General features: G+C 38.3%; 1 protein-coding gene across 20 annotated transcripts in view; it reads right to left on the reverse strand.

The window, feature by feature from the left end:
• GPHN (gephyrin) overlaps positions 1–25,021 on the reverse strand; it is a 238,719-nt gene that overhangs the window by 50,944 nt on the left and 162,754 nt on the right. For 8 of the 20 annotated variants that reach the window (XM_081901109.1, XM_081901126.1, XM_081901122.1 and 5 more), the window contains 3 exons: positions 23,818–23,874; positions 21,136–21,207; positions 15,148–15,189 (listed from right to left, as the gene is read on the reverse strand). The exons of 5 other annotated variants lie outside the window; for them this stretch is intronic. In XM_081901109.1, the coding sequence (XP_081757235.1) occupies positions 15,148–15,189; positions 21,136–21,207; positions 23,818–23,874 (171 nt within the window). The remainder of the gene's footprint in view (positions 1–15,147; positions 15,190–21,135; positions 21,208–23,817; positions 23,875–25,021) is intronic. 7 more of the 20 variants (XM_081901118.1, XM_081901125.1, XM_081901124.1 and 4 more) reach the window with 2 other exon arrangements.

The following is a 25,021-nucleotide window of genomic DNA, read 5'->3' on the forward strand; positions in this document are numbered from 1 at the left end:
CCCATAATCTATACAATTTATGGGGAAGCTTATAATTCATCTTCATAGAGACATGCAGTATGTGGAACCACCAGCAGAAAAGCAAATTAGTAGACATATACACACAGTGTTGACTAAGATATAGGAAAGGGGAATGGATTATCTAAGCTATAATGAAGGAAGCAAGAGAAGCAAAGCACAGCAGCAACTATGAAGTGAGAATTTTCTTTTAAATTTATGCATATTTAAGTCTGAACACAAAATATTATTCGTATATTATACCACAGGTTGTGGCTTTGCATAAATGCAGAGCTCTTATTGCCCTTCATACAATATTAAAGTTGGTGGCAAAAGAGCTATATTTTCATATAGGTACAAAGTTCTTCTGCTGACGTTTTTATTGAGCACAGAACTAAACACCCTAAAATCTATCCCTGAAATATAAGATCTTAATTACTGTTTTCTTTTGTTTAAATGCTTCACTTGAATACAACTGGTATCTATTATTTTAGCAACATTCAAGCTTCATCCAATGTTGATATTTGGGATTACGTTTCTGACAAATACAATCTATGAGGCTTTGGATGTTACTGACACAGTGCCACCAGTAGAAGGTGTTCCTTATTCAGCTGGCAAGTTGTTGTTTTGTAAAATTTTGAAGGAATTTCTACAGACATCTCTTGCCTACTTTCCAAAAATCACTTGACATTGTTTTTGTCATGTCCAAAGTAATTTGTAAGTTTGGAGTCATACGAAAATACCTGAGGCATATAATAATATATCAAACACGGAGCAAGTTACTTGTAATAACAAAGATTAGTTTTGTGAACTGCAGTATAATACATTTTTATGTATCTTCAGAGATTGATAATAACTTACTGAGTGTACTATGTCAATTCAATATTAAAAGATATAAGTAGTCCCCCATATGATTTTTCTTTAGAAACCTTTCATCTCTTAAAATGAACATTCACTTCGGTCCCATCTCTTTCATAAGTGTCTTTTGTGTGTGTACCATTGTCAGGATCCCTTAATCACTGAGGACTGAATCCAGTTGTGTCCTTGCATTCACAGAAAGGCTTTTGATCCAGTTGATCCACAGTAATGGAAAAGGATGGAGGCAACTTTCGTGGCTTGCTCTTTTTCCTTGCAGCCCCCTGAAAATGTGGTGCAGAGGCTTGGGGGAGCCTTCCTAACAGCATGGGAGAGGTACAGGAGGCAGCAGGAGCAATTGGGGAAAATAACTTACCGTATTGGCCCGGATATAAGCCATACTCCCCCCCCCCCAAATTCCGATTGTGAAAAGTTAAAGTGTGGCTTATATTTGCGACCTTACGGTATTGCTGCTGAAACAGCTGCCCACGAGGGCCGTTGGGGGTGCAGGACAATGGCGCCCGTCCCGACCGTGTCTCCCAAGCCTCCCCCGAGCTGCCGTAAGGAAGGGAGAATGGAGGGAGGCTGCCAGCAAAGCAGCGTGGATCCCCCCACCCCAGAAGCGTAGGACAATGGTGCACAGCCCTCCTGCTGCTCCCAAGCCTCCCCTGACACTGGCTTATTTGTGAGTGTCTTATATTCAGGCCAATACAGTATCTCCTCTTCTATTACTGTATGCCTCTCCTAAATCAAAGACTCATCTGCAAATGGAAGGACTCTTGCGGAAGAGCACCATTAGAGGCATCCATGAAATCTTACAGAATTGTATGACCCTCATAATGTTTCCCCCCCTTTTTTTGCCATTCATAGTTGATTAGCTGAATAAAACCTATAATTCAGAAGAATCTGCCCTCCTACTGATAACTTGCAGGCATACACATTGACCTGCATGTATTTTTAACATTAACTATATTACTTGATGTAGCTATTCTGCCTTAAAAATTCCCTTGAAAAGATATCAGAAAGGTTTTTATTTTTATTTTTTTAAAAGAAAACCCTCATCACATCACTGAGGTATAACAGCATGAATATGGGATAAGTTGTACTTAAAAAACATTATTGATCTTATTTTTAAAAGACTATTTGCTTGAAGCAGGACTACACCTTTCCTTCATTATATTTGTATGCTTACCAAGCTAGTAACACAGGATTGAGGCTAATTTCATTTTAGTGCTAAATCGCATTGCTCCAAAGTAATCACCCACATATAATACGTTGATGGAAGAAGTGCTGTGACAGGAATACTGATTGTTTTTCAGCAGGAATATCAACTCAGGATCCATCAAAATACCAATAAAACAAACATAGAAGTTCAAACTTCTGGGGTTTTTTTTTTATATCTTAAAAGTACTTTATAGGCCAAACACATTGCATTAGAATGGGCCGGAACATTGTAGATTCCAGAATATTGATGTAATACGCTTCTGGCAACTTAATACGGTGGTGAAGGAGCTAGAATGATCTATTTCTACACATTTTCAGGGACAGGCCTGTGCTTTCCTACTAATAAAGTAAGAGTGATTGTAAGCACCATGTAAAAAAGATTTCAGAAAGTGAAAACGGTCAAACAAATTAATGCAAATTAATGCAGTTTCTAAAACCATGAAAGTTAACAAACACCTGCTTGATAGGTCACCTGTCAAAGTGGCCTAGGGAAGATTCACCCCTTCTGGATTCAGCCCTCTGGCTTGATCCATTTCCCCACCTCTGGTTTAGAAACTAAAATTGAATTAATGCATGCTACACAATTACTATATTTTTCCATGTATAAGGCTATATTTTCCCCTAAATTTTTGAGGTTTAAAATAAGGGGCTGTCTTATACACAGATAGTGCATTTTCTTAATTTTGAGTCCCCAAAAATAGGGGGCGTCTTATACACGGGGGCATGTTATACACGGAAAAATACGGTATCTCCCTTTTTAGACTATAGTGGCCTCCCTTCCCTAATAAGAAGAAGATAATTTATTGGAGGTGTATAGTACTGTGCATTACTCTATCTTCTTGAACAGGAGAGGCCGACATACATTTTCTCCTTTTGTCATAACTCTAGGAGACTGACAGATATATATGTCCTACTTTCCTCCTATATCAATCATGTTCATGGAAGTGAGGCCTATTTTATTTCTCAAGCAGCTAGGGAAAGAAAATAGTAAACCATATTTCTCCTTGCTTCCATGTGCAGCCATACATCATGAATTCTTGTTTTGGTCCCATATAAAAAGTGTGTGTCCCCTGATTTCATCTAGATAGAGTTAAGTCTGAACTATCTATCAGGGAAGAAGAAGTTTTAATAGATATTGGTGATATGAAAAATGGATCCATGCTCAAAAACTTTATGTAATATTTATTTTAAAGAAGTACAGTACCAGTAAGTCCTCTTGCCATTTTGGTAAAAAGAAAGAAAAATCACCAACAATAATTGCATATTAAGATTGATGCTCCCAAATCCAGTAAGAAATAATAGGTATCTAATATAGATCTATTTAACAATTAATTTTAGATTGAAACAGTGTCAGAGAGATTGCATGTGTTTTCCCCAAATTATATTAACAGTTAACAGGCGTTATCTGGCAGTAGTCAGTGGTTGACTCATCTTAAATAAAAGCAGGCATAAAATTAATACCTCATTAATCCGAAGAAGGATCGGAATAGGGAAAAGAAACAAGATCATACAAATGTAAGTCTACAATACAGCACAATTAAGGGATGCCATAGACTGGAGAAATCAGGAAACTGATTTCTGGGCTGATGGTGGCTAGATCTACAAAAATCCTGATACATGAAATGAGCAAAGGTAAGGGTAGTTATATGATGTAGGTGGAGAGGGTGTCTTAATAACTTGGGTTGCAAAATGGAGTATAAATTGAATATTGCATTAAGTACAGCATTGCGAGATTACACTGATAAAGTTAAGAGTGCTTGTTTATTATTTTACAAGTTTGGCAGTTATTGTTGCTGAGTTTGGAGAAAGGTAGTAGAGCTCAGGTATTAAGAAGATTGACTTAAAAGTGCACATGATGGGAGCTAAGAGAAGAATACTTCCATAATAAGTAGACATGATTAGCAATATAGTATAATTTCCCATTGCACAGGAAACTAAAATATACAATTATAGTGTTTTTATGTTCTTCTGAAAATACCAAGCAACATTTGAATTTAGAATGCAGAGGGACATAGGCTTTTCACAGCACTGGAAAGAATAAATGAATCACCCTAGTCCAATTCCCTGATCTAAGACTGGATACTCCACCAGATCACCAACAAAGTCCTAACCAATATTTTATACACACACCTTTCCCAAAAAGTAGTAAATATCTAAGTTAGGGTGGAAATGAAAACAAAAAAGTAAGGTTGCCCATTTTAATTGTATGTACTTGGGGCGATATTTTTCATTTTTAACTTACATACTGTGCAGTAACTATGTCTAAAGTGTGGTGTCTAGGAATGGATTAACTGCTCCATTTCTCAGTTTGAAATTCAATTCACATTTCCACATCAGTTTGCGATTTTTTTCATAAAATCCTCATGATAAATTTATTAGAATTTTAGTGTTAATTTATGTCCCAAGACACTTTTGTTTGTAGTTTTGACTAATGTACAGATTTTTGCATGCAAATTATAATGTACTTTTGTGTGCTATTCTTACCAATATATAATTTTTATCTTATCTCATAAAATTTATACAGTGCTTGATTGTAAAAAATCTCAAAGCGGTTCACAAAAAAGATAAAACTGTCAATAAGAAGAATTAACAACAATAATTTAAGGCTTCCAAAAATTTAAAATAACAATCAACTAAAAACAGATTCAAACTCGCACTAACTTTCTAAATATCTAGGTAGGCTTGTCTACAAAAAAAGGTTTTTAGCAGGGGCCGAAAGGAATAACAGTGAAGGCAACTGCCTGATATCAATAGGCAGTTTCAAAGTGTAGGTATCGCAACACATTTTTATACACCTCTTTCCCTAGTATATGTGAGTTTCAAAGGATACTGTGTTTCAGTTTGTGTCTTATTTTGGAAAGTGTGAATTAGGTAGATTCTTGTTGAAACTGAAACAAAATCAAATTTCTTTCCCTAGTAGTGTACTGTAAGGCAAGAACAATTGCACCCCTGGATTTGTGTTACATCTCAGCCAGGGAAGTCCTCATCAGAGGAGGGTGTCATGTCAAGGTCTGCAAGATCTCAAGGACCACCTCTCGCCATATGAACCAGCCTGGATCCTGTGATCTTCATTTGAGGCCCTTCTTTGTGTGCCTCCTCCACGAGAGGTCTAGAAGGTGGCAATACAAGAACGGGCCTTTTCTGCAGTGCCTCCCCGTATGTGGAATGCTCTCCCTAGGGAGGCTCGCCTGGTACCTTCATTACATATTTTTAGGTGCCACGCAAAACTATTTCTCTATAACCAGGCTTTGGGTTGATTAATATTCAACAGGCTTTTAAATATGTTTGCTTTTATTATGTATTTCGCATTCTCAGTTTGTATTTATATGTCGGGAACTGCCATGTGATCTTCAGGTAAAGGGTGGTATGCAAATTTAATAAATAATAGAACAACAATAATAAAATAATGTCCCAGACAGGAAAGTCCTCATCAGGATAGGCTCAGAAGGGCCCAGGCTTGTCCCTCTATCTGGAGGTGAAAAGAAGAAGAGTTTGGACTTGATATCCCGCCTTTCACTCCCCTTAAGGAGTCTCAAAGCTGCTAACAATCTCCTTTCCCTTCCTCCCCCATAACAGACACTCTGTGAGGTGAGTGAAGCTGAGAGACTTCAGAGAAGTGTGACTAGCCCAAGGTCACCCAGCAGCTGCATGTGGAGGAACAGGGACGTGAACCCAGTTCACCAGATTATGACTCCACTGCTCTTAACCACTACACCACGCTGGCTGGGATCCTGTGATAAAGCAGAGGAGGGGTTGTCTATACTCAGGGTGAGTTCAGCCTCCATCATTGAGGCTGAATGGGTCCCACGTCCAAGGGGAAGGTGGTGCCTTAAACACCAGATGGAAACGCTAACTTCTCCTCTTGCCTGACCCTTTGTTGTGGAGCTTAAGCTTGGACCAGTCCTGGATACAGTTTTGGTCGCTTCTCCATTGGTATTGCTGCTGGCAAGTCTCCTATTTACTCAAAAGCCCAGAGAGAATGAGACAATTCTAAAATGTATTTATTGATGTGTGTTTTTCTCTTTTTAAATTTACCAAATAAGAAAATAAGAAAAAACCGGGATTAAGGGACAGTGGAGAGTGTGTATCCCATTGGATAGTAGTGGTGGCACTCACCATTCTTCTGTTAGGAAATGCTCTAAGGGGGCTGGAACAAAAAATGGGGAGTCGAGGAGGATCAGTTGGGGTGTGTGAGAAACATGTTCATATGAGGAATGTTGGAGGGTGGGAGCTTATGCCTTAAACAACTGCTCCCTCTGCTATTTTCACATAGGAAATGTGCACAAACAGTTCATGATGTGTCATGATGGTCTGTTGTTCAAAGAAAAAAAAGTTCCACTAGGCATGTCTAAATTCTTGGGGATGCCTAAGATAGATATCTGGATCTGTTACTGACAATAAAAATGTTTGGATAGACCTGAACTCTACAATAACCAATTACTATAAAATAGAAATATTGTTTATTAATGAGCTACCCCCTCTAGTGAAACTTGCAATGGGTCATTTCTTAATTAAGCTATTAAAACTGCAATACTTGCTATCAAACTGAGACATGGTTCCAAGTAAACATGCCAAAGATTACATTGCATGATGACTGAACGAATTAAACGGAAAGCACAGAAAAAAGGATGACAAACTGCAAGGAGTTCTGCATAGGCTTTTAGAAAAGTAGAGGTGCCCTGTAATACAAAACTTCTTAAAACACTCAAATAACATTACTTGCAATTTGTCCCTATTAATGAAGAACTCCAAGCTGGGATATCTACATATCCTTTCAACAAAACCTTTTCATAAGCTCACTTTACACTGTACAGATATATGCTATCCCCTGCTTTGGGCATCAACCCCAACACCAAAGAATATTTAGCAGATACTTAACATGCAATGATAAAAACCTAAAGCATCAAGTAAGCTTTTCTTGATGTAGATTGGGGTGTGGTGTGGCAGTTTGTTATGAGAGGCGTACGAGTTTGAATAAAGAAATAGAAAGTAAATGGAAAACGTTATTTTCTAGCCACTTCATCTGTGTATATGCTCAAGCACACATGCGTAGGAATTCTGCATTCTGGAAGAAAACAAACATTTCCCAAATGCTACTAAAAATCCTACTAAAGACTGATTGCAAGGTGTCTTATCTTCAGGCTTAAAAACAATCAAACCAACATAAAACTGTCAAGATGCTCTGAATTTCAAATGTGTCAAATATCAGCTTTCAAGCTAGTGTGGAAGCCAGTCAACTATTTTCATATCAACCATGTCAGGTATTTCTAAAGTCAGAGTGACCTGAAGACAGAATCAGGATTCAAGATGACCTAAACAGATTGGAGAACCGAGCCAAAGCTAACAAAATGAATTTCAATAGGGACAAATGGTTCTAGACTGGGAGGAGACATGATAGCCATCTTCAGATATCCGAAGGGCTGTCACATGGTTGATGAAGCAAGTCCTACCGCAGGGTAGGACCTGAACCAATAGCTTCAAGTTACAAGAAAGGAGATTCCGACTAAACATCAGAAAGAACTTCCTGGCAGTAAGAGCTGTTTGACAGTGGAATGGACTCCCTTGGGAGGTGGTGGACTCTCCTTCCTTGGAGGTTTTAAGCAGAGGTTGGAGAGTCCTGCATCACAGGGGTTGAACTAGATGACCCTTGGGGTCCCTTCCAACTCTATACTTCTGGCTTTCTAATCAATATGGAAATATCTTGATTGATTTCAGATATACTTCATGACCCCTTTTTGAAAATGATTCATTTTACTTTCAACTTCTCCAACAATATAAACCGATACCAGAAAAAAAGAAAAATAAGAACTGGTTTCATGGTGTACATTTATGTTTTATTTTAAACCTGAAGGCTCTTGGTGGCTGTGAATAACATTTTTTTGCTTTTTTCCAAGCCAGAAACTTTTAAAAGATGTATACAAAATACCGAATTAAAAAGTCAACTTTATTCATGATGGCCCCCCCCCTCGTGCCTTTACCTGCCAATAGTTGATATTGTGGCACTGTGGGTTAAACCACTGAGCCTAGGACTTGCCGATCAGAAGGTCGGCGGTTTGAATCCCCGCGACGGGGTGAGCTCCTGTTGCTCGGTCCCTGCTCCTGCCAACCTAGCAGTTCAAAAGCACGTCAAAATGCAAGTAGATAAATAGGTACCGCTCCGGCGGGAAGGTAAATGGCATTTCTGTGCGCTGCTCTGGTTCGCCAGAAGCAGCTTAGTCATGCTGGTCACATGACCTGGAAACTACTCCAACTCCCTCGGCCAGTAAAGCGAGATGAGCGCCGCAACCCCAGAGTCGGTCACGAATGGACCTAGTCAGGGGTCCCTTTACCTTTTAGTTGATATTATTTCTTTGCATATTGTGCCTTCTTTTCTTTTGGGGTAACATAACCCACTTTTTAAATAGTAACATCCTCTATCACAACAGGCATTTTCAGATAGTGCCAAATAAAAGAGAAAGCTGTAAAATATTAGTTGTTCTTCTCCATGATAGTCATTGTCTTTAAACAAATGCAAACTTTTGATATAAAAGCTTATTTGTCTTGAATTTTCCTAACTTTTTAGCCTTTCAGATAGCATTATCATTTGTATAAAATAGAATAGGCTGACTTAAAAAAACCAAATCCACTTCTACAAGCAATATATGTTCTGGTTCTAGTCTTATTGCAGGAATTTTATAAACAGTTTTTTCCTCCTTGTTCTGTGAGAAGCAACAAAGCACTGCAGGGGATATTCAGATCATTCACATTTATTTTTTCACTGTACAAAATCGTATTGGAAACTGAAGGATATTGTTACAGAAGTATATTGAAATGATATAGTTTTGGCAGATATATATTTGACTGCTGCTGTGCCTTCCGCAAGCAAACTGAAAGGCTTCCTTCATTATTTTGTTTCAGCATTTTTCAAACATAGCACATGCAAGAAGCCAGAAAGAGATGGATAGAGTCACAGGAAAGGGAAAGCTGAAGGTGACAGTAAATGGCTGTGATACAAAGGCAGATATATATATATATTTAAAAAAGTGTCCACTGAAAACTATCTATGGGGAGTTTCATAAATAAGCACAGTGTGGACCATCCAGTTACATACTAATTATAGGCAACACTGTATAAAATACAGAGCTGAAGGCCAAGTAATTTTATACATGAGTGCAGCTAATGTGATCTAATATTTTAAGTGAGAAAATTTTAATGAAATGTCATTAAAAAAAGAATAGATATATCTATGACCAAAAGAGCTACACTTAATTATGATTGCATGTTTAATAAAGTGTGTATTAAAAGTCTCCTTGACAAGAATTATACATAAGAGAATATTCATCAAAGGGTCAACCTTTCTCAGAGATTACTAAATTCTACCATAGCTAATAATAAAAGTCATATAGAGTGTCATAATATAGCCATAGGTCCTGCATACTAGGAAACTGGAGAAGCAGAACTTTAATGGTCCAGGACTGACTTGGTGGCATATTGAAAGTGTAACCCTATTTAATGCAAGTAATCTATAACATTTTAGTGCAGTTAACCACTAATAGATATTTCTATATACAACAAATCAATTAAGCTACAACACAGCTTGGTTGCAGCTATTCAGTAACAGTTTGTTTTCTTTTGGGAAAGGCTTCAGAATTCTTCCAAATTGTCTGTCTCCCTTGTCAGAACTAAATTTCTAAATCAGAGTTTTTTGCATACTAGAACTAATCTCTTCCAAAGTTGTGTGTGTGCTGTTCAGATGCACTGCAACAGAAATTTATCTTACATATCAAAATTACGAATCCATACAATAGAACTTGCTGTTCCTTTTGTTTTGATATAGGGTGGTACTTAACAATATGTATATACCACTAAATTGTAGGAAAACCTTTAAGTAGTTTACAAAACTATAAAACAATGAAATTCTCAAAAATAGTTAAAACTGATATTTAAAAACATTCTAAATATGATTAAAATCAATAGTTGCCCAAAAGTGATAAAACATATGTAACTTCTACATGCCTGGATAGCCTTGCTTGAACAAAATATATATTTAGCAGGCACTGAAAAAATACAGCAAAGGTGCCTGTCGGATATCAATAGGCAGGAAGATCCAAACTGTAGGTGCTGTGGCACCTGTAATAGTGGCAGTTTCACAGATCAAAGTGGTTAAGTGGACACATATGGGATAAGGTGATCCCACAAGTCAACTGGTCTCAAGCTGCTAAGGGATTTATATACAAATAGTAACATTTTGAACTTGGCCAAGTAGGAAATGGGCAATCAGCGCAGATGTCTGAGCTGAGATATATTCAGACAGTGTCTTGCTCTCATCAGCAACTATGCTTCAGTAGTCTGCATTAACAGCAGCTTCTGGATCAAGCACAAGGGAAACCCCACACATAGTGCACTGTAATAATTCAGTCTTGAAGTCATCAATGCTAGTCTTACTCAGGACTCAACACTAACTCAGTTCAGAGTAGACTTACTGAAGCTCATGGGCAGCTTACTAAACCTTACTTTAGTAAAGCTGGAATTCAATGCAGTGCGAAGTGGGGTATGTACGCAGGGAACAACCAGGGCACAGTGTGTGGGGTGTGTGTGCGCGCCAGTGTGTGGGGTGTGTGTGTGTGCTCGGGGCACTGGTGTGGGGGTACCTGCTTTGCACTAACCAAGTACAACATCAGCTGGCAGGGCTTCCCCCACATGGGTGGGTAGGGCTGGGATGCCTCAATGGGCTCCTCCACCCTTTGTGCACTGCCCCTCCAGCACACGAGTGCCCGCCCCGGGCACTGTGAGCTCACTCACGCCACTGGGAAAGAAGATTTGCTTGTGCAACAAGACTCCCCCCATCTTCATCAACCCTCCAGAGCAGATTTGAGGACGCACAGGAAGCAGAAGGGATCTCATAGTGCAAGAGGACTTCATTTCATGCATGCGTCTACTTAGTTGGTGCCCTTGGTCTTTGAAGGAAATATTGGGGCCTGCACAGAAGCCAGTGCAAGGGGTCCTGCTAGCACTGTAGGGCTTCCCCCCTCTCCTCTTCTGTGCACCTCTTGTGCCTCCCCCAAATCTGCTCTGGAGGATCAGGAGAACCCCCAGGAAAAAAAAACAAAGGGAAAGAAGAGGGGGGCATCATTTTGCCTGGCAAGCATAAATCCTTGTGCTGATAGAACAATCAGAATAGTGTCGTGTTGAATGCTTCCCTATAGCTAGTATCTTGATAGAGGATCTTATTTCACTGAACATAAGGAACTGATAATTTATGGAAAGATCCCATAATAATACAGTGTCCTGTAACTATAATTCTGTTAAACCCAAGTTGTTGTTGTTTCTTGGAAATAGTTCATTGTGGTTTCTTGCAATTTAAAGCTCTCATCCTTTTAATGACATGGGTGAAATTAACTTTCAACAAGCTTTAACAGCATTGAAAGTTTGCGATGCATTTACATGATGGAACAATTCCAAGAACATGAATATCCATCAGGATCAACTATAAAGGAAGACATGTAAAAGTGACTTTTTAAAATGCAAGAAAAAGAAGATGGAAAAGGGGGCATCTGCTAACGCAAGAATATGCATAGTTTCCCACAAACAGTGTTCACTAGAAAAACCAAAGAAACAACATACGCATCAGCAGATGTCTGTAGAGAACATACTATACTTTAATCAGTCACATAAACCCTGCAGATTAATAAATTTGTTTAAGGAATCAACAAAATGTATTAGGTCTATGTTCAGTTCAAAGAAGACATAAAACTCATATAACCAGTTCTTTTGGAATATAGTCTTCTCAGGAGTTTCAGTTTTCCATGAAAACACATAGAGAAGTTCATTTTCCAAATGTCAGTAGTACAGTCCAATTGGTGGCCTTGCACTCAGGGAATGGCTTTTGACTCAGTAGATACCTCTGGTAATGGAACAAGGGGTGAGGCAATTTTTGCTATTTTTTTCTCCCCATGCAGCCCCACCCCCAAATATGCTCCAGAGAGCCGGGGGACCCTCCAGGACAGGTTAGAAGAGGGCTATAAGGGGAAATAAGGAAAAACAAAACAAAACAAAAACCACCCCAAGCATCCTTCGCTCTTCTGTTAACAGAAGTGTCTACTAGATCAGAAGCCCTCTTATGAGTGCAGGATTTGAAAAGTGACAGGATGAACTCAGGTCTTCTGTATATCATGCCTAACATGTGCAAGTGCTTCACAGTGGCCAACCAAATGCCAGGGGGTGCAGCTATGCAGGTGATTAAGATTATGGTCTTCCTGTTTGTCTCCAGCAGCTGGTGTTCAGATAAGAACATCAACTAAAGCAACAGTTGCAACTGCTTATCATAGTGATCCTAGCTAAGTCAAGACTAAACCTGTATATACCTTCCCCATGTATAAACAAGGAAAAAATGTTTTCACCTTCTAATATTTACTTTGGGTCCTAGTAAGGGGCAGGAAAAAATGAAGCTCAGGGTGAAATGGCTCAGGGTTGTTATAGGGATTAAAAAGCTGACTTGATAATATCAGAGCTTGCCAAAATATTGAGTAGTCTCATTAGTCCATATCCCATTCCATCAACCCAAGTAATAAGGCTAAGTTTATGTAACTGCTTGTTTGGAACTGACAGGGAAACTTGACAATAAACATCTGGCCTACTTAAGAAACAAACAAAGCAAGGCTAGTTGGGGTGGGGGAGATAGAACCTTGTTCTACAAGTTCTCCTATCATCTTATTTGGAAGATAAAGGTACTAATGGCTTCTGTGCTTTTAATATAGAGTGACTGCATGCATGGGGGGGGGGGAGGAAAGCCACATGTATTTAAAGTTCAGGAAAGCTGTGGTAAAAAAACCGCCCTAATTCTAGCCCTTTCAGTTGTACAATATAATGAAACAAACACTGAATATCTGATGTATTGTCACTTTAGTATATTTTTTAATGCGCACAGCAGTTCACATGGTTGGACAGGAGAGTTTCAGCACTACAGTGACTGGTCCTCTCATGTTAGTGCTGGGATTAGGCTATAAATCTCTGTAGCAGAACAAGGCAGATATATTGGTGCTGTCTTCATACACGACACAGTTGCTGTTTGTCAGGGGCATTCAGCTATTATGTGCACAATGTCCCGGGAACCCTTGAGCTGGTGCAACATCATATCTCTTAGTGAGCTAAGGGTTTTTTAAAAAAAGAGTTTAGCATCATTTTCCAGGTACTGAACGCAGTTGCAGGGCTGCAAACTACAATCTGCATCATTTCTCTTGATAAAACTGACCTATCTCCAGACCGCATGGACTAGATATAACCATTGACTTCTATGGAAGAAAAGTAAATCCAGCCAGCTATATTGGCTACACTGGTAGATACTTAGCAAGAATTTTAATTATATCTAGCATGATCCATTCCTTCCCATATATAAAGAGTTCTTCTAACTTTAAAAGGATCCCCACTGCAGTCTAATGAGACCTCATCCAACTTAATAGGCATCCTGCCACTCTGCTGACTGTACTGCAACAGACCTGCCTATTTCTTATAATGTGAGTTCCTTCAACACCTTACTTAGTTCTTCAGTAATCTGATCTTCTCCAGACCTCTGATGTGCAGCCTACTTCCACAAAGAGCATGAATAAGTGAACATGAGTATATGTACAGAGCAGGTCAGTGGATAACTAAGGTATGGGAAGGTCTCGTTTATTGGGAAGTAGCCACATGTGTTGCCTACCACAGCAGCACCACACCTGGCTAGAGGTGGGAAGGAAGGGCTGAAAACAATGCCTATGGGGAGTTCTTCTATGTCTGCCTGTGGAAAGTCTCTGTAAGCACAGGAGGGAAGCTGGCTGTATGCATTTTCTATATAACAGTTATGTTCTGATGTTTGAATAGCAAAGGATGCATAGTAATTTGTTAGTAGACATCTGTATAGGATAGAACAGGGGTTGCAATCTTTTTTGGGCCAGTGGGCACATTGGCAGTTTTGAAAATGTGCCGTAGGCACCAGTCACAAAATGGCAGCTGTGGGGTGTGCGGCATAAGACAAAATGGTTGCAACATCTAAAAGAGCAGAAATCACGAAATAATGCAGGCATGTCCCCTCCGCCCCCCCAAATGGAAAAAAGGCACCTAAACCAGCCGAACGCTCACAGAGAAGCTCTTTGCACCTTTCATCTGCTCAGGACAGAAGGAAGGGTGAGTGTCCAGTTTTGCCATCTAATAAAATGTGGGCATGTTTAAGAGACGTGTTCAAGGGAGGAGAGGCTGAGCTAGTAGTGCAGATGGGAACTGAGCAGGAAAAGCTAACAATCTCTCATGCATTGGGAATCTTTGAGGGGATATTTACGGAGACTTTCCATGGGAACCACAGGAGGCATTGGTACAACACAGAGGTGCTGCATTGGCAGTCTCTGGGATAGATATTACACCTAAAATATCTTACAGTGCTTTCTTAAAGGAACAGATACTACATCATAAATCCTGTTTCAAAGAGATTTATCAGATGTATTTGATTTGTGTTTCTGAATATTTCCCATTATAGAGAAACTTTGTCCAATATTTGCAAGCATTCTATTTCAAAAAAAGAAGAATTAAGGGAAAGCATTGTTGGATGAAACAACAAGCAATTCTACCACTATCCCTGAAAACACGGGGACAGTTTGTGTGCATATGATTTTAATGTGACTATATTCAGTATTAAATCTGTATATCCTCAAAGTAATTCATATATAAAAAGGTAACTATTAATCTGAAGGAACTTTTTAATTTCTGGATAGCCTTGTTATCATCAGAGTTCATGATCTTGTGGAAGGAACATTTTCAAAAAGCTGTAGAGCATGTTATATTTATGTGTAGTAATTACACAGCATAATCATAGATTATCAAATGTGTCTCCCATTAAAGGTATAGTGCTATGCAGTAAGTGTTGGCATTTACACCAGGGTGATTTCAAACTGCTATGGTGGTATTAAACCATGCTGGACATGGTTGCAGGTTATCATGCAGAACCAATCGCACAAACTGATTTTTCCTCACTTGTGTATGGTGCACGACCAAATAAAATAAAATAAAATAAAGGGTGATGAGTGACAATTTTGACTGTGACAGATCACGTGCAAAATATACCTCAGAAACACTATAGGTGGATGAGCACGAAGGGAGCCGAGCCTGGTTGTGCAGTGGGGAAAAGAAAACATTGTTAAAAAAGAAATGATGGCACAGTAGGTCTTAGAAGGTTTTCTGTTTAGGTGGTTCCAGCACTGAGACATTAGCAGGGGGTTCATTTCATTCCCAAAACCAGATTTTTCATACACATTTTTTTTAATAGATTAGGCCATTTAAGGTGGAAACTCTAAAATACAAGTACTTTAAAACTGAACTTACATCTTACTTTATTTCCTAATAAGAAGCACCCTCTGGGATGACTGATTATCTTGATTTCAGAAATCCATAATTGTCAACTTTTAAAAAAGCTATATACATACAAAAGAACTTGAAGATTTATATGGGCAAATACTCCAGGTTTACTATTATTTAAATTCTACAGCCTGATCATAAGCATATTTACACAAATTTAACTGATTTGGGAGATCTGTTTTTGGATTGTAGCCTTAATGTATTCATGATTTACCCCACAGGTTCCCTATCCCCAGTTTTAGCGGATGAATTGATTGAGACAGTCTTAACTGGCAAGGGAAAATGTTCATCTGTGGGAATGTGTGCTAAGGACATACTAAACTTCTTGCTGGAGTGCAAATTGGGAGGCATGGTGGCACTGATCCATTCTGGAGTGGCTAGGCTTGCCATATGTGAGGAAAAATCCTGACATGTCCTGGTTTTCAGGTGTAAAAATGGCATGGGGGAATTTTGCCGAACTGGCAAAATGTCAGGGAAAACCAGGATGTATGGCAACGCGATGGAAAAGCAGTGGAAAAACTAAAAACCACTATTCTTGCATTCTGTTTCTCCCCAAAAGCTCTACAATTTTGTGGGTGTCAGGAATTTTCCTTTTTGAAATGTGGCAAGCCTAGGAGTGGCAGGTCCAGAAGTGGCATTGTGAGACTAAGGTTCTACTCCATACTACAGGAGAACTGTGATGAAAATCTCCCTTTCACTTTAGGGTATAATTTGTACCTCATGAAATTGCAAGGTGTGTATGTGTCTGTCAGTTTTGCAAGGGAGGGTAGATTCAAAATATTTATGGGGGTAAGAGGCTTTGCAGTATTTGAGGCAGCAGTTATTTTCTTAAGCTTTTCTTCCTTAAACAGAAAAAGAATGTCATTGCTTGAAGTGGCAACACAGCTCCAATCATCAGCCCACTGCCTTCTGTTCTACACAATCCCCAAATGTAAATGATACTATGTCATGACATGGTCTTGTTCTATGGCCATTGTTGGCCAAGTCATCTTTTTAAAAAAACCACACACACCACAATGATGTCCTGGGTGTGGTGCTGTGTCATGACACAGGCAGTGCCATTCCTGTTCAGACATTCTGTGCTTTTCACCATATCCCTGAAATTTCCAAAAATCATGAAACTGAATTTGCTGAGTTCATGAAACTGAAATCATGAAACCATTGCAATGGTTACTCAATTTCCATGCTCAGATAAAAGCACTAGCATTAACTTGTAAAGTTGTGAATGGTTTAAGACTAGGTTCTTTGATGGACTACCTACACCTATAATAACTTGCCTGGGCCTTAAGGCTGGCTACAGATTTCCTCTGGCCTGCCACTATGATAAATAAACCTGGTGGGTACCAGGAATAGGCCCTTTTCAATGGTGGCCCCCCAGTTGTGGAATGCCATACTCTAAGAACTCAGGCTGCCAGACTCTGCTGCAATCTCTTAGGGGACCCTAAATATATTTTTATTTACCAAGTTTTTAACTGATGACTCCTTATACTGTATATTTTATGTGATATGGCTTTTACATGTAAGTTGTTCAATTATTTTGCCTTTAGAATTTTACTTGTAAGTTGTCTTCTGAGGAATTGCTCTAAACGTTTAAGCAGGAATAAATAAAATAATAACTAAGAGTGGTATCTAACATTAGTCATACTCAGAATATGCATAAAGAACTTAAGCCTGTTAACCACCCTGAGATGGGGTGATTAAAATATTTTAGATGAGTGTCATTACATATATCCATTATATATAATAAAGAATATGCACACTGATATACATGGTGTTATGACATTAAATGGTTCTGGCTATCATTCTTATGCTATGCCCTGAGAAAATATTTGACTTTGATTTCAGCATATGAAATTGCTGGGGATACTGAACCCAGTAACCCTGAGAAATAAGAATAAACAGCACAAAAATGCTCATTTGTAAACCATGTGGCCAGTTTTCACATAGGCAGCTTATCAGAAGTTGTTTTAGGGTAATATACTGCACAGGATAAGGAGGTAATCCAAAACAAATTTGTTTTGATGAGTTCTCTTAGTTTGACTTGGTGCAAGTGTTTTTAATGATATCTGACAAGGCAGAGCTATTCTGGTTACTTTATTCATATACACGTTTCAGCAAACTATGTTAATATATATGCTTATATATAAGCCTGTGGTGCGAAGAATCCTATATTATTTGTGTGGTCAAATTATTCTGTGGTCTCACTATGCTTAAGCTAAACTTGCCTTTTAAGTGTTAGAAAGTTATTCCTGCTGACATTAGCTACCATAAAAGTTTTCTTTGCCTCCTCTCATGCTAATATATTTTCATCATTTGAAAAACAACAACACTAAATTACTTTTCTCTATATACAACTAGAAAATGGAGTAACAGTTCAAAAGTTTACTGCATGACATGTCAGTAACCGTTAATCATATCTGTATGAAAGGTAAGTTCCAAGATAAATCTGTCTCTCTTCTTATGAACTGCCTTAGGAAAGCCTTTGTCTCACAGCCTGAGTGCCTGCATGCTTGCAATATGGGTATAATAATACTGACCTCCCTTACAGGGCCAGTATTACTTGAGGGTTTCAAGGCATGGTTTGAAGGAATATGGAGCAGTGGCCTTGCTTGAGCCAAGGAGGTTGGGATCTGGTCAGTGCCTGGATGGGAGACTGCTTGGGAACCCCATGTCCACTGCCTTGAGTTCCAGACAGGATATAAATGTAAAGTAGGCAGATAGACAGGTAGAACTGGTGTCAGTTCAATCAGTGTAAAGTGGCTACTAAATCAAACCAGAACCGAACTAGAGATAAGAATGGGGAAAAGCAAATAGTATTTGCCGCAATTCTTAATTGCTTCTGCCGATGAAGAACTAAATGTTCTTAAACTTGAGACATAATTGAGGGAACAAACAGTACCCCTAAATCCAGTCACTGAGAAACAGAGGCAGATGAAGACCTACTCCAATGGTGTCTTTAATTTACACCCTGAATGCTGTTCCATTAAATTAATTGCTGCAATTTATTCCAATGGATTTTTTAAAAACATGCTCATTATCCTATACACTAAAGGGAGCACAGAGCTGGGGCAGGGCTTATACTGTTACTTTTTCCAACCATATGCATCTATTCTACTATATTCACACCTATGTTTCCTAGTTTTCTACTTTTTATTAATTATTAATTATTATTAGATATTGATCATTAACAGCTGTCCTTTGGCAATGTTCAGGCAACATCTGGGCAATCTGATGGTAGTGTCAAGAACCTGGAGCACAGACTGAAGTGGAAAGAGCACAGTGACTCAGAAAGAGATCTTTAAAAAAAGAAAAAAAGCTCATATACAAAACAAATCTTGGGACCTGTGCATAATCCTTAAAATGTTTAAAAATATTATCATTCATTGCTTTATTAAGAACTTAATTTACACAAAACTATGGATACTTTTTTTCTGTGATGTAAGAAGATTAACATTTAAAAAGGGTCCTTTAAATTTAATATTTTTGGCAATGTTTAGCATGTTTAAAAGGTTGACTTTTAAAAGTTTGAGACAGCCAAAATGTCCTTTTGGTTTATTAGTGAGGCGACTAATTAATGCAACAGATACAGCATTTGAAACAATGCAAAGGTTCCACCTTAAATAGGCACAGAATTATGAATTACCTTAGTTTTCAATTTATTTGGGAGAGGCAGTAGCCAAATCTATTAAACAAAATGCTTAAAATACCATACATCTATCCCACTGTACATCTGCAATAAATCCTTTTCCAAAACCAGGTTGGTATATATGACAATGAACTTCAACTCTCACCTACTTTCCCCCCTTTGCTTTTGTCTCAGATTATTTCAACGAATAAGTTATATTGTTTTGTCATTGTATCATTGTTTGGTTGTATCACTGTGTGGTTTGATCAGTGAGTCCATCTTCTTTTCCATCCATCCTCATAAGCAAAACATATGCTGCAAGTGCCATATGAAATCTGGCAGATGAACCCCAACTGCCACAAGATTATTCATGGCACCTGTGCTATTTTCTCTGTCCATAAAGTAACTCTCCTCAGCAACATTAAATATTGTAGTGTGAAACAGAACAATTTTATGTTTCAATCTCAAACCATTTCATCAAAATTTATGAGTAGTTTATGGTTTGCTTTTATACTACAACTTGAGAGAAAATTCAAACAATATCTGCCCAAACTCAGGATCACTATTCAATTTTCTGTCTATGTGTTAATTATTATTGCAAAAATGATGACACAGGAGAAATGGAGTTAAGAATTAGCCTTTCATTTTCTTCAGAGAATGAATGAATTCAAAATGGCAGGAAAAACCCAAAAAGGTTGTTTCCACCCTAGCTCTTTTTCTGGAATTGATATTCTGCATATTCTTTGACATTTGGGGAAAATAAAGTAGCACAATCTCCTTACATCTGACCATTGGGATTTGACTTCTATGTCCAGATGGTATATATTTGGTGATTTAAAAAACAACCACTTTCTGTCAATGACATTACTATTCTGGATCTTGAATCAAACTTGTGATCTATTAAACAATGCATCCACAACCTTGAAGACAATGGGTGAAAAAGGGTATGTGGACATTACTGTAAAGTGGCAGATGTGCAATTCTTACTCCATTTTCAGAACTTGGTGCATTTTCCATGTTTTTATTGTAATGCTTAGTGTCAAACTAGAAGTGATATTTTTTCTTGTACTTTGCCCTGTGTGGTTGATTTTTATTTTTAAACTATCTAGTGCTCCTGCCACTGCTATTCCTAGACTTGGAGCCAAACTGCACATTACATGTAGTTGCTTAATCTCTTTGCTTCCTACTAACTGTACATGCAAGACCACATGCTCCAAGCTGCTGTCCCATCCATGAGGGGAAAAGCACCTAGAGGTTGTTTTTCACGAAACAAAACTTAGTGAAACTAAGTTTAGTTTAGTAAACCTCACTAACCAACTGCATGTAATATATAGCTTAGCTGCCAGGAATAACACTTTCCCCGCCATGTTGTAAATCCGTAATGTTAGTGCAGTTCTAGAAGTTAAAAACAAAGAATTTCAAAGAAAGTGGTAAAAAAGCGAAGGTACAGATGATCTAAAAAGTGTTCATTTAAATGAGCACAGGGGAAGCTTTGGATCTTCAGATGTTGTTGGACTACAACTTCCATCATCCCTGACTGCTGGTGGAGGCTGATGGGAGTTGGAGTCAAACCATATTTGGAGTATCAAGGTTCCCCAGCCATGACTTAACCTGATGCCTAGGGTAGGAGTGGCCTTCCAGATGTTGTTGGTTTCCAACTTCTAGCAACCCCAGCCACCATTGTCAATAGGCAGAAATGATGGGAACACTAGTCCAACAACCTGCAGGAGGATCACAAGTTAGCTACCCTAGGCTTGAAACTTGCTTTACAATTAGGAATGACTTCAGGTGATGGTTTAATTTTGGAAAGGATTTTTTGTTGTTGTTCAATGGGAAAGCCCAAAATTTACTTAATATTTAACGCATATTAGGGTTTTCTCTTAAATTAAACCCTGTGACATTATGCTAAATTTTCATGGATATTTGAATGAAACCCCAGCTAGAAAAAGAAACAGAAGAAGGGAAAAGAGAGAAAGGGAAAAAAAGATGGGGATGAGAGGACAAACCAATCAGATTTGGTGTTACCAGCCAACGGAAGTTTTTAAAAAACAAATCACCGAGTGAAATCGTACATTTACTCGGAGAGAGCATCCTTTGACATTTCCTTCTAGGTGATCTCTGAGCTCCTCCAGCTTTCGATGGAGCTACATGTAAACATCAGAAAATGAATTGAAAATTATACCTATTCTCTTTTCATGTTTGTTGTTTCCGTTCTTTTTATAAAAAAGGTAAGATCATAGCGCAACACATTTCTCACTGCCTTTACAATACATCAAACATTTCATCAACACAAATATATGCTCCATATACTCTGACAAGAAAAGCAACTCATTTGGTTAAATCAGCAATTACTTTTTCAACATGTAAAAGTTAGTTCAGTTAGTAAATACAGGTTGTGTAGTGATCATTGCCTTTAGCAAACTTCCTAATTTTCAAGCATTGTTTGTAGCAAGGAGAGTGCTGAAATATTGTAGATTGTTTTCAGTGGGTGCAGTACCAAATATAGGGTCTTCCATGAAATTTCTGAATGTTCATAGCTCATTCTGATGCCTAAATTGGCTACTGCTGAACGCTAACAGCAACAATTCTTATATTTAGTAGAGAAGTACAGAATTAAGAAATATAACGAAAGTATCAATAGGTTTTGAAAGATGACCCAAATTTCAAAAGACACGGGGTAAATGAACTTGGATCCAAGGATAAGTGAATGCATGGGATTTCACAGAAGGAAAATTTACCATCTCCTCATTCTGCTGCAATAGTCTGAACCTCTGAAAAAACTCTCCAATGTGGAGCATGGGGCTGCTGGATGGGATCATCTCAAAACCAGGCAGAAACACCTTTTATGAATGCCTGGTTTGAGGCTGCCCTCCCTCCCTCCCTTGGAAGGGCCTGGGGAGGAGCAGTTGGCTGTGGTGGGGAGGGAATAGCAAAAGCTCCTTCTAAGAGCTTCCTTGTTTTCACTGATCTTAGGATCCAATCCACTGAATTCAAAACCCAAGGTGCTGCATTTATTCAAGTATAAACTTACAAATCTTGCATACAAGTTTGCGGTAAGGACAGATCTTTTTTCTTGGAATACAATTTGAAAGCTGGATTCACAGTTAATTATGTACATATATTTTCAATGGCTATTTTTATTTTCCATTAAACGTGGACTGAAACTTGTTCTGTCCACTGCAGCAAAAGTATCCAACAATGCAAAGTATATCTTCGACTGCACCACAACCATAAATTAAAAGGGGGGGGGGGGAATCAGCCTCACAGAAAGACAGTGAGGAATGTTGTAGTTGCATAAGCGTAATAGCAACTTTTTCCTTTTTTTCCATTATGAAATCAATTGTATGGAATTGAATATGGGAAATAGGTGCATAATTACACTTTTCCCTTCCCCCTGTTTATGCTCAGTGCAACAACACTTTCACACGGAGCAGCTGTATAGAGCGGTATTAAGAGAAAAGAGAGGATGGCTTGTCCTGGAATAAAGGTGATACACACGCACACACACAAACACAAAATATATTTTTGAAAAAAATTGAGAAGGCAGGATTGGCAAGGAGAGTGCAGAAAAAAGAAAGAAAATAAGTGCTTCATGTGGTGCAAAAAAAAACAAAACAAAACTGAAGTGAGAAGTGAAATAGTGCAAGGATTAAAAACGAGAGGCCACAATTATTGCTAAATATTAACAAGGTAACCTATGCCATGCCATGGGTTCAAAACATGTTGATAAACTGGATTTTTAGATGTGTTTTTTAAATAACATAACAGCATCTTTCAGAAGACTGTATGGGCAAGGGCAGATTAAATAATAATCTTGGAACTCAATGTGATAAACTATAGATGGAAACTGGTTTAGGAAGCTGACTGATTTTGCTATAGTTTTGACTTAATTATTTGCACTTAGTTCCCATTAAAACGAATGGGGAAAGTTAGCCTTAATTTAAGTCTTTTTGATTTCAGTGGAAATCAAAAGGCAACTAACTTAGCATGGATCCAGCTCACCAGACATTGTGTAATTCTTTAAAATGAACAAAGAAGGCAGTAAAGGGGCCTAGCACTGCAGTAATTTTAACAGCCTTGTTATTCAGAAATGTCTCACAAGATCTCTCTCCCCATATTTCCCATTTTCACTCTTCTTAAGCATATACACACACAACAAATTCAGCTAATTTGATTACAAAATGAGTATTTTTAAAGTACAAAGTAAAAACTGAGAAGTCAATCAACAATCTTACATCTGAAACAGGAAAACTGCATGTTTTAATCTGACTTCATCCACAAATCACTTAAACGACAAAACTTGAATCTAAGCAACCTTATCCTATTTAAATAAATGAAACTAAGCCATTTTAGTGCCACTAAGTGGTTTAAGAGAGAAGAACGTGTCATTGTTTTTATATAAATGTAGCATGAACATAATTTTATTCTTGCCATCTATCAGAGAAGTGTTAATTATTCACAAATGGTAGGCTCCTTAAGGAAACTTCGGCTATTCCCCCGCCCCCTGATACGCAGTAACATCCAGAGCTAGGCACTTGGCAACTTGCCTTCAGCTAACTGCATTATGGTGGCTCTTGGGTAGCACAGAAACAAAAAAAATGTGATCCAACAGTGATAAAAACACTGAAATAAAAACAATGAAATGGTGAGAAAGATAATAGCCCCACCCTCTGCCTCCCCTCCCCGCTCCCTCCAAAATAAAAGTGTAGGCTATAGAAGAAAACTTGCAAAATAAAAGTTAGAAACATATTTACTTTGAGGGATCCAACTCTACTAGCAACTCCTTTGCTTTCATCCGGGCGTCTAATTTGCTACAATGGGGGAAGATGGATAAAAAAGACAGAAGAATAAAGAAAAAAGTGAACTTAAAAAAATTTCCACACAGTCAGTTAGCAGTGCATGCAAGACATCAATTTGACTTTCTGACACACTTCTAGGGAACAAGGACACAGACTCTTATTTCTGGATCACATTATGACTCGTTTGCTGAATTCTTCTCTTTAATTACGGATTCAGTACTGAAAGTGTGCATGCTATAGTTGTTACTAATATTTTAAAAAATACATAAACCATAATATATTTGAAATCCTGGATTTGGTTCATGACGAATGAAGTACTGACACAAAGATAGGACAAATGTCTTTGTCTTTAAGCCAGGTCAGTGAACTTGTGCTATGTGCGATGGTTGAAGAGTGTCAAGCACACAAATTAGAGACATGAGTATTGCAAAGCTTTCAGCCCTGCGAAATATTAGTGATAACTGGCAGAATTATATACAGCTGCCCCATGTTAAAAGAAATTAGGATATTAGACACAGTCCTTAGTTCCCAATTAAATAATTTTGCTGCCCAGCCAGAAAATTTTAATGCCATACCAACAGCAACTTAACAATAGCCAAGACACGTCTTAGTTTTGCTTTCAATACGAGCCTCCTTGTTGTTTTCCTTGCTTATGTTACGGTAATTCTGTATTGTGCAGGGGAATGAAGAAACAGTTCTGTAGCTACTGCTTATCAAGCTTTCATATTGCTAGGAAGAAAATTTAAAAGTAAGCAGAGAAAAGTTATGCACTAAAGAATCTTCATTTTTATTATTTGTATTTTTATAAAAATGGCAAATAAGCCTACTAAATAATACCAAGTCCAAAGTTTTGTATGTGATTCAGATGAAACATTTATGTAAATAATGGAAAAGGTTCCTACTAGAATGGACTGGATAACAAATAGGCAATACTAGGAATACATAATATCCCATGCTGCCCTACTAGATGCAACAGGACTTCTATCTCCCCTCCTCACCACCAAAGGCCCCCCAAAGAAGCTCCTCTGAACTTCCTCTCCTTGCCTCTTTCCTGCAGGCCCCACCCACCCTGCTCCAGAAAGTTCCTCAACATTCTGGAGCAGACTTATGGAATACACAGGGGGTTGGGAAGGAATTCTGTTGCAAAAGCAGAATTCCG

Source organism: Podarcis melisellensis, assembly GCF_964234715.1.
Source record: "Podarcis melisellensis genome assembly, chromosome: 1".
Classification (NCBI taxonomy): Eukaryota; Metazoa; Chordata; class Lepidosauria; order Squamata; family Lacertidae; genus Podarcis; species Podarcis melisellensis.